Below are 9,844 nucleotides of genomic sequence, written 5' to 3' on the forward strand. Positions count from 1 at the left end.
GGGCAGGCGTGTAAAGGATTTAAAACTCAGAAATACTTCGGTTAGAAAAGGAAGGAGGGAAGACGGGGCAAAGGAGGGACAGGGGAGGGAGCCGAGGTAATAGATCCTTCGCCAGTTGTCTGGAGTGGTTTGTCAAGTCCTGGGGGCTGAGGGCGGGGACTGGACGGTGCCCGCTGAAGTGGAGTGGCTGCTTCGTTTGAGAGAAGAGAGACAAAGGGAGATGCCGCGAACAAACCTTTTAATATGTGGTCTTCGTATTAAAGGAGCGGGGCGGGGTGGGGAGAGCTGAGGGGCTGCTTCCCTGAACCACAGCCTCGACACTTGGGCCACGAATCCCCCTCCCCGTTCTCATGTGAGCTGCTTGTGGGACCCTCTCTTCCTTTAAGGCTCTGTAAGGCTCCCTTTCAGTGCTCAGAGTCAGTTCTTCACTTGTGCCGAAGCCTGGAGCGGGACCATCTGCTTCTGCAGCTCCTCTTGCTGCTTCCTCGTTTTCCCTCTCCTCCTGTGGTGGTTGGGAGTGAGAGTGGTGTCCTGGGTAGAAGCCTCCAGACCAGCTGGGGGCTTCCAGAGGGCTCTCCATGCAGCTGTGCCCAGCTACCAGCTCTCTGCCCCAAACAACTACCACTCTCCAGAGCTAGGAGGGACCCCAGGAGACTCTCAGCTGATTGGGGAGGGGCGGTGGGACACAGGGACAAGGACCCCCCCCCCCCCCCCCACTGGGAAGAGGAGGCCTAGGTTTGAGTCTCAGTGCTACCCCAGTCTGGATGTGACTTGGGGTGAGTCTCTGCTTTTCACTGGATGGGGGCCCACCTGTTTTCCACGTCTTGCACCGTGTCTGGCAGTGGCTGGCCCAGGGTCTCCGGCAGGAGGGCAACGGCAGCGCTGGCAGCCACCGGGACAGCACCGTAGATAAAGAGAGGCACGGAGGGGTAGAGCTCGGCGGTCATGCTCACCAGCGGGCTCACAATGCTGCCCACTCGCGCCAGGGTGCTGCCCATTCCCAAGCCCGTCTGCCTGCGGGATCCAGGGGGTTGGGTGTTGGTTAGTGTTCTGGCACAAATGCTGAGGTCCCGCCTGAATTTGGGGTCAGGGCAGCTCAGGCCCAGCCCCAGAAGACCCCCTGGTGCTTGCTCTGTTCCCCATTTGATCAGCTAACCAATTTGGCATTTGTTTTGGAGATAATAATAATAATAAAAAGAATAAGTTGGGAAGAGCTCTGGCCAGAGAATCAGGAGATTGATTTTTGCCTCTGCCCTTAACTTGCTATGTAACCTTGGGCAAGTTTCTTTTCCTCCCTGAACCTCAGTGTCACATTAGCTGAGCTGGGTCAGTTGTTCTCAGATCAGTTGGGGGACTTGATTTACAGTTGCCCTAACCCCACACAGAGGAGGTGGGTTTAGTGGTAAAGAATCCCCCTGCAATTCAGCAAACATGAGTTCGTTCCCTGGATCAGGAAGAGCCCCTGGAGAAAGGAATGGTAGGTAACCCACTGCAGTATTCTTGCCTGGGAAATCCCATGGACAGAAGCGCCTGTTTGGCTACAGTCCATGGGGTTGCAAGAGTTGGACGTGACTTAGCAACTAAACAACAGCAACCCCACACAGACCTGTTGGATTAGAATTCCTAGGGTGAAGGGACCTGGAATCTTCATATTAATATGTTAAGAACATTCTCTATGAGAGCAGAGGTTAAAAACATTGATAATAGGGAGATAAACTGCTTGGATTTGAATCCAAGCTTCCTGACTTAGAAGCTGTGTGACCTGGGACAAGTCACTTAACCTCTCCGTGGCTCAGTTTTCTTTTGTGGAAAATGAGAATTCTCATAGTACCCACCTCATAAGATTGTTATGAGGACCAAAAGAGTTGATATTTGTAAAAAGTTTGACAGTGCCTTTATACTATTGTTCTTTTTGCTGAAATCCCTTGAGGGTATAGGACAATAACCATAACCTCTCAGGGTTCTCATTCCAAGTTGCCTAGGGAAGCTTGGCATTTCTTTGATATCTCATGTGAATTTTGCATCCCATTCTGTATTTATTGCTGTTGTTTTGCATCCTATTCTTCAAACAGACGTGTTTCTTGTGTCTTAATGCAAAACTATCCCCTCCTCCCAACCTTGGCACTCAAAAAAGTAGTGCTATATTTATCTGTACAACTACCAGAACCGCCACTATTAAGTGTGGCTCTTGTGATAGAAAATTCCTTTTCATGGTTGTGGTCTTCGGTTTCAGACATACCGTTTGGTTTAAAGATGGCATTTAGATTTGGTGGCAGATTAGATCTTCTAATGCCATTTAGATCTTCTAACTTGTGCCTTGGAGATCGAGGGGGACTTCAGTTAATTACCTCTGAGATGTGTCTTCTTGGCTCCCCACGGTGTCCCAGTTGGTGGCCCCCTTTGACATGTGCCCTTGTATGCAGGGGGAATGTTTTTCCCCAAAGTTCCTCCTATTAAGCTCCTACTCACCGGATCATTGTGGGGTACACCTCCCCAGTGTACAGGAAGACACAGTTGAAGGAGGAAGCCAGACAGCCCTTCCCCAGTACAGCAAGAGAGGTTCGGACAATGGACTTATCTAGAGAGAAAGGAGGAGGTCAGCGGGATCTTGGGAGAGGGGGTCAAGAAGTTGGGTCATGTCTGGGGATGTGGCCAAGGACGAGGGACCAAGATGCTCACGGGTGCTCACCCTGGGGTACCACCCCATTGATGAGGATGCAGATGCCTGCCAGCAGCAGTGAGGCCATCTGGGCAGGCCGGCGGCCCACATTGTTGATGACAAGGAAGCTCACAAGCTTGGCAGGCAGGTCCACAGCACCAAAGATCACCTGGATTAGGTAGATGCTGACCCCAAAACCCTGCAGGTCCATGACCAGCCCGTAGTAGGCAAAGCTAGTGGCAAACCTAGTGGGGAGGGATGAGGGGTATGGAGTTTGTTAGGAAGGTTAAGGAGGGGGTGCTCATCCAAAACGGGTGAGCTGCACAGGGTACCTTGCTTAAAAATCTGGAATCTACCTTGGCTAATATTTCTTCTGACATTTAACATGCACTTTAGATATTGAGGTAGTCCTCTAATACTTTGGCCACCTGATGCGAAGAGCTGACTCATTGGAAAAGACCCTGATGCTGGGAAAGATTGAGGGTAGGAGGAGGAGGGGACAACAGACGATGAGATGGTTGGATGGCATCACTGACTCAGTGGACATGAGTTTGAGCAAACTCTGGGAGATAATGAAGGACAGGGAAGCCTGGCATGCTGATGTTCATGGGGTTGCAAAGAGTCAGACATGACCGAGTGACTGAACAACAAAATCCTTTAATCCCCCAGACTTCTTAACCTGTGTCTCTAGTGTATCAGGGAATTTTCACCTAGTTGCCATGTAGGATTTATATAGTTTTAGTCTTTAGTTCATCTTGGATATCCAAGCAATATCTTTAGTGGAAAGGTGCTGGGAGAGGCCAGAGTGTTCCAGGACCTGTCTGTAGTCCTGGGATGGGTGTTGTGTTTCTTAAGATGCCAAGAGCCCAGAAAATAAAGGTCAGGTTATTGGATAGAACCCCAACCTGGAGCAAACTCCAAATTGAAAACAAAGAATTCACTGGCAGGCTTCTGACCATGCTTCTCTTAATTGTCATGAGATTGCTAGACGATGGGGTTAGGAAGGTGGCATGAAAGAAGGGTAACAGGGAATGTTGCAATGTGAAAGGAAGATTTTTGGTTGGTATCAACCTTGGCCAGAGTCTACTTTCAGAGATGAGCTTTGGGCATGTTATTGCTGTGCCAGTGTTTCTGGCAGACACCACAAGGGTAGTAAATGCTCCAGAAGTTTTACAAGCCAGCCTTAGTGATATAATTCTGCAGACTCTAGGGGCCATCAATCTTGATGAGGTGTCTCCATATTGGAATAGAACTGATGAAAGGAGAAGAATATGGAGAGATTGATGCCTAGTTGGGGGCCAGAGGAAAATTGAGGCTGGAGGTTGTTTGATTCCTTAAGAGTCTTTCTGCCTCTCATAGCTGGTCTGCTGACTTCCTCCCTCTTGTCTGCCTTCTTCTACCCACTGTGTCCACTCCTTCTCCAACCAGCCTCTTGTCTCTTGGTCTGTCTGTCTGTCCATCAGTCTGTCTGTCTGGGCCTACCACAGCATGGAGAGGCAGAGGAAGAGGTGGCGAAGGGCAGGGCAGCGCAGCAGCTCCAGGGCCGAGGCCTGGCTCTTGCCTGTGGTCAGCTCCTTCTGCAGACTGGCCTGGAGCGCCTGCCGGGATGGACGGGGCTCAGGGCTTGGACTCCCCCAGGAGCTCCTCCCAGCCTAGCCCCTTACTCAGAGAAGCCCTCTGAGTCCTGGGTTTACCTTTGGGTGGGATGTTGCAGGAGATCTCGGGGGTCTTACCTCCGTACTTAGATTGGCCCCCTCTTCCTGCTTCCCATTGATCCAGGCCACTCTCTGCAGATTTCTCAGGGTGAGGTCCAGCCTCCCGGAGGAAGCGTACCAGCGGGCTGACTCAATGAAGAACCTGGGGGCAGGAGTGAGCGTAGGTGTTGGCGTGGCTGCAGTTCCAAGTCATGTGGGCTGGAGGTAGGGCCTGGGCTTTCCAGAGGGCTGCAGTGGGATTTCCTCCAAGGCTGGGAACCCAGGACTTTACCAGATCCCTCTCTCTAGGACCACAAAATGGTGTTCGGCTTGGTAATGACTTATTCCTCAACACGGGGGCTTGGTTCTTGGGTGCTGGGTAAAAGGAGCAGGGCAGACAGGCTGGAGAGTTAGGGAGGCTGGAGAACTGGATACCTTGGGGCAAGTCCTTCCACCCACAGCCTCAGTTTCCCCATTGGTTACATGGAATCCCTGGCCTGGGTTTGACATTTTTGGACTCTGTGGGTGGAGTGTACAGCAAGATCTGGGGAAGTCTCATCCCCTCACCTCTGTCTGGGCCCTACGTACCAGGAGTAGATGAAGAAGGCAAAAAAGGGCACAGAGACCAACAGCTGTAGGTAACGCCAGTGGGGCACAGCATAGGCCACACCAGCCAGGAGAAACTGGCCCAGGCTGTAGGTATAGCCGGTCAGGGTGCCCACGTAGGCCCGTGTGTGGATGGGCATCCACTCCACATCTGGAAAGAGGGTTAGAACAGAGTGGTGCAACTTACTGCGTGCCAGGTGGGTGGAGACCCCTGGGGCCCGCCAAGACACCCACTATCTATCCAAACCTTGTTTTGTCCCAAAGCTCAGTGGAAGATACATCAGATGAGGTTGGGGCCCGTGGAAGGGAGACTGGGTGGGGGAGGCTTGTGGTGGAGGTAGGGATGGGGAGGTAGGTTTGGAATCCCCAGGAGTTGCCCCTCCACTTCCCTGCTGTGTGTTTTCGCTCCTCTCCAACCTACTGTCCTGGCCAGGGTCCTGTTTCCCTTTGGAGCACCTCTGAGCACTCAGTCCATCCTCAACAGCAGTCACTCCTCTGGTCCTACGTAGCCTGGGCTGGATTTCAGCCTCAGTGACCAGAGCAACTCAGAGGAGACAGTGACTTTCTGCCATCCCGGAGAGTTGAGGTGGGAGTGGAGCATCTCTCTGCTGAGGTCTGAAGGGGTCCAGCTTCCTCCCTTGTGGGCTCCTGATGTGGCAGCTGCGGCAATGGCTTAAACACTTAGCTTGCACCTTTGGACTGGATTCTCTAGGTGTCTGGCCCAGTCTGAGCCCTGTCCTGGTTAATTTCTTTAGTCTGTGCATGCACACTAAATTGCTTCAGTCGTGTCCGACTGTGTGTGACCCTGTGGACTGCAGCCCACCAGGTTCCCCTGACCATGGGATTCTCCAGGCAAGAATACTGGAGTAGGTTGTTGTGCCCTCCTCCTGGGGATCTTCTTAACCCAGGGATCAAACCTGTGTCTCTTACATCTACCTGCACTGGCAGGTGGGTTCTTTACCACTAGCACCACCTGGGAAGGGGCTTCCCTGGTATCTCAGTTGGTAAAGAATCTACCTGCAATGCAGGAGACCCTGGTTCGATTCCTGGATTGGGAAGATCCTCTGGAGAAGGGATAGGCTACCCACTCCAGTATTCTTGGGCTTCCCTTGTGGCTTAGCTGGTAAAGAATCCGCCTGCAATGCAGGAGACCTGGGTTCAATCCATGGGTTGGGAAGATACCCTGGAGAAGGGAATGGAACTGTATAGTTGATGGGGTCGCAAAGAATTGGACACGACCGAGTGACTTTCACTGACACTGGTCTGGCCACCTGGGAAGCCCTACTTTAGTTCAGAGAATCCCAAATCCTTAGATTCTCTTCTGGGGTTGAGGAATGACCTTGGATGAATCCTGTCCCTTCCCCCTAGCCTCAGGTTCTCCATCTGAGAAACAGTGATGGGGGTGACCTATCTGAGGATGCACGTCGATGACACATGGACAGGCCATGCTCCATCCATAAGTGTGTTTGGTTTGCATGATGCTGGCTTGACTTATATTAAAATATGAGAATTAATTGCAAATGTTAAAAAGTTGGGATATTTGACAGTAATAAAAGAGGGGCGGAGGCAGATCTGATAGCCCCGATGCTTCTTGTCTGGAGTAGCTGAGTGGCTGCAACCCCTTTGGATGGGTGTGTTTCTCTTTTGGAGACTGTCTTCACACTCTCTAATGCCTCTCAGCTCCTTGGTCGTTTATGGGAACTGCCTGGCCCTAACAATGGAGTTTGTAGTTGCATGTCTAAAGAAGATGTCAGGCTAGTGTGAGCTCCAGGACGAAGGCTGTTATGTTGGCTGCAAGGGCAGAACAGGCTGAGTGCCAGAAGGGTAGGCTGGGAGAGGAGGCTGGAAGGGGGCTGTGGGGCTGGGTGGTTGGAGGGAGAAGGTGGGGCCCGCCCTGCCCTCCAGGGCCCCTCACTCAGTGTCATGCAGTTGAGGACAACGCCAGCTAGTGACATGCCCGAGAGGAGCCGGAAGGCGCAGTAGACAGGGAAGTTGGGAGCGAAGGCGGCACAGGTTCCTGATACAGCTGTCTGCAGGTAGTTGAAGATCAGCACCCTCCGGCGGCCCAGCCTGTCAGGGGAGGGGAGGCCTGCAGCAGGGGTTTTGAGGACCAGCAGGGGCCAGGCCAAACTGGGAGAGGTGCTGGCCTGGGACCCGTGACGTATCATGAGGCTGATGCTGTAGACCTTCAGTCCAGCCCCAGTTGGGGGTGCCAACCACCCACCTCGGCCCTCCCGAATCCAGCCAAGGAGTCCCCGGCCCCGGCCCGGCTCCTTGGTCCTGCCCAGGACTGACCTGTCTGCTAGGCACCCGAATATCATGGCTCCGAAAAGCACTCCCATCATGTATAAGGACTGAGCCAGCTGGCGTAAGGCCCTGTGAGAGCACACGAGGTCCCACTGTGGGGAGAGGGAGCAAAGGTCAGGCCAAGGCAAGCCTGGGCTGCAGGGAAGCCCCCTACCCTCCTTCCGGCTGGCTCTCTAAGGGCGGTATCACCCCCTTCCCCGACACTTCTCTTTGGTCCCGGGAGCTGAGACACTTTTCTTGACCCTGCAACCCCACATTCCGTTTTCTACAAAGGCCCCCATCTGGAACCCTTTCTCCATGGAGACTCTGTGTGTGTGTATGTGTGTGTGTGGGGGCCCAGGGCTCCTCACCTCAGTGACGATGGTGGAAGGGAAGGTGCTGTTGTCGTAGATCCAGCCGTGGGGGCAGGGCTCTGTGGCCCCTGTGCCGTTGGTCTCTGTGCCATTGGGAAAGGGCGGTCCCCGCTGGGGGGAGGTGAAGAGGAGGCAGGACTCAGGCCGCCCCTGCCCATCCCGGGGCAGCCAGGCATCCAGGTCCCCTTCCTCGCTGAGGTTGGTGTCGGCAGGTGGGCGGCAGTGGTGGGTGGGGATGGCGGCGGTGAAGTTCTGCAGGGTGTTGTGGGAGGCCATCAGGATCACAGGGAGGATCACCAGGGTGACCTGGATCTTCTGGAAGCGGCCGACGCCCCCCAACTGCAGCAGGAGGTCATTGAAGGCCATGGGGCCAGGCCTGGCCAAGTTGGCTGGGGGCTGAGGACGTCCGGTCCCAGGCCCTCCGTCTCTGTGGCCCTCCGCCTGCTGCCCTACACTGGAGGAGACGGAGCGCTGTTGCTTCTGCAGCCAAGTCACTCCTGGAACTGAATCTGAGCCGGCTCTGTGGGGGGACAGCAGCCTGGCCAGGCGGCCCCTCCTTCCTTCTCTCTCCTAGTTTTGTCCCTCCCTTTCTTTTGCGGCCTCTCCTCAGTTGGTGGGGGAGGTGTCGCTCCACTTTCAGGGTCTGCTGTAGCCCTGACCCCTAAATGGGCAGTATTTAATCCTTGGCCTGGAGGGAATGAGTTAAAGTGTGACTTGGTATCAGAAGGATTAACCCTCTGAGTATCCTGGTATCAGTGGAATTTCTCCAAGTGGGTATAAAGGGCAGGAGAGGGTGGACTGAATTGGGGGTGGTGGGAGTGGATGCCCTGGGAGGACTCACCTGGGCATGTGGGGGCAAGAGGGGACAGGGTGGGACCTTTTTGTCTTCTTTTTAGTAGGAAGACTGGATTCTAGGAAGTGTGTTGGCCTCTTGTGGGGCTTCTGTCGTTTTTAGTGGGAAGGATCCAAATGGACCATTTTTGGGAGAAGTTGCCAGAGGAAATACAGGATGCCCAGTTAATTTGGACTTTAGATCAGCAAATATATATATATTTTTCCGTATAAGTATGTCCCTAAACATTACATGGGCTGTACTTATACTAGAAAGGTATTCCTTGATCTGAAATCCAAATTTAACTGGACATCTTATATTCTTACTTGCTAAAATTGGCAACCCTGGCCTTTGGTCTTCTGGGGACAGCTTACATATTTTTTTTTTTTTTAGTAACTTAAATTATTTATTTATTTGGGTGGGTCGAGTCTTAGTTTTGGCACACGGACTCTCTAGTTGTGATGCATGGGCTCAACAGTTGTGGCACGTGGGTGTAGCTGCCCCGCAACATGTGGGATCTTAGTTCCCTGACCAGGAATCAAACCCATGTTCCCTGTATTGCAAGGTGAATTCTTAACCACTGGACCACCAGGGAAGTCCTGACTGCTTACATCATACAGGACCATAGCTTTGTTCAACTGGAAGACAAAAAAGAGGCCAAGGACTGCTTTTGAAGCAGGGGGATCTCAGACTAACATCATATATGTAGATGGAGTCTTTCAGTATCTCAGTTTCTATTTTCTTGTTCATCCTGATTCAGAATTTTCCTGTGTCTTGTCTCCTATCGATAGCTTCTTCTTTTCCTTCTTTTTTTTTCTCCTTCATCTCCTCCTCCTCCACAATAAGCATGAACTTATTTTACTTTTAGCTACAACTCGAAGATGTTCACTTGATTTCCTCCAATAGTTTGGCTCCCCAGTCCAGTTCTCTCGTGCTCAGGGCACTGCCGAGCTCTGATTGGGTGGGTTTCTATGGGATCCTACCGGTTGGATCTTGACTTGGGGTTGTCAAGAGAACATTCAGTATGGTACCTGCTAGCTACTACTGAGTGTTTGACTTGAGCTGATCCAAATTGATATCAGCTTTATTTTTTTGGGCTCCAAAATCACTGCAGATGGTGATTGCAGCCATGAAATTAAAAGACGCTTGCTTCTTGGAAGAAAAGCTATGACTGACCTAGATAACATATTAAAAACCAGAGACATTACTTTGTCAACAAAGGTCCGTCTAGTCAAAGCTACTGTTTTTCCAGTAGTCATGTATGGATGTGAGAGTTGGACTATAAAGAAAGCTGAGTGCCAAAGAATTGATGCTTTTGAATTGTGGTGTTGGAGAAGACTCTTGAGAGTCCCTTGCACTGCAAGGAGATCAAACCAGTCCATCCTAAAGGCAA

The 9,844-nt window shown here is 52.2% G+C and overlaps 1 protein-coding gene across 1 annotated transcript; it reads right to left on the reverse strand.

The window, feature by feature from the left end:
- Window positions 1-417: 417 nt before the first annotated feature.
- Window positions 418-7,985, reverse strand: LOC128068924 (solute carrier family 22 member 6). The gene is made up of 10 exons (XM_052662198.1): window positions 7,617-7,985; window positions 7,255-7,358; window positions 6,875-7,029; window positions 4,942-5,110; window positions 4,393-4,516; window positions 4,142-4,257; window positions 2,690-2,904; window positions 2,470-2,578; window positions 811-1,014; window positions 418-502 (listed from the first exon to the last, which is right to left on the reverse strand). Exons 1-10 carry the CDS (start codon window positions 7,983-7,985, stop codon window positions 418-420), a joined length of 1,650 nt encoding a protein of 549 aa, XP_052518158.1.
- Window positions 7,986-9,844: the final 1,859 nt, after the last annotated feature.

The sequence above is a fragment of the Budorcas taxicolor genome, chromosome 25 (assembly GCF_023091745.1).
Source record: "Budorcas taxicolor isolate Tak-1 chromosome 25, Takin1.1, whole genome shotgun sequence".
NCBI classification, from domain to species: domain Eukaryota; kingdom Metazoa; phylum Chordata; class Mammalia; order Artiodactyla; family Bovidae; genus Budorcas; species Budorcas taxicolor.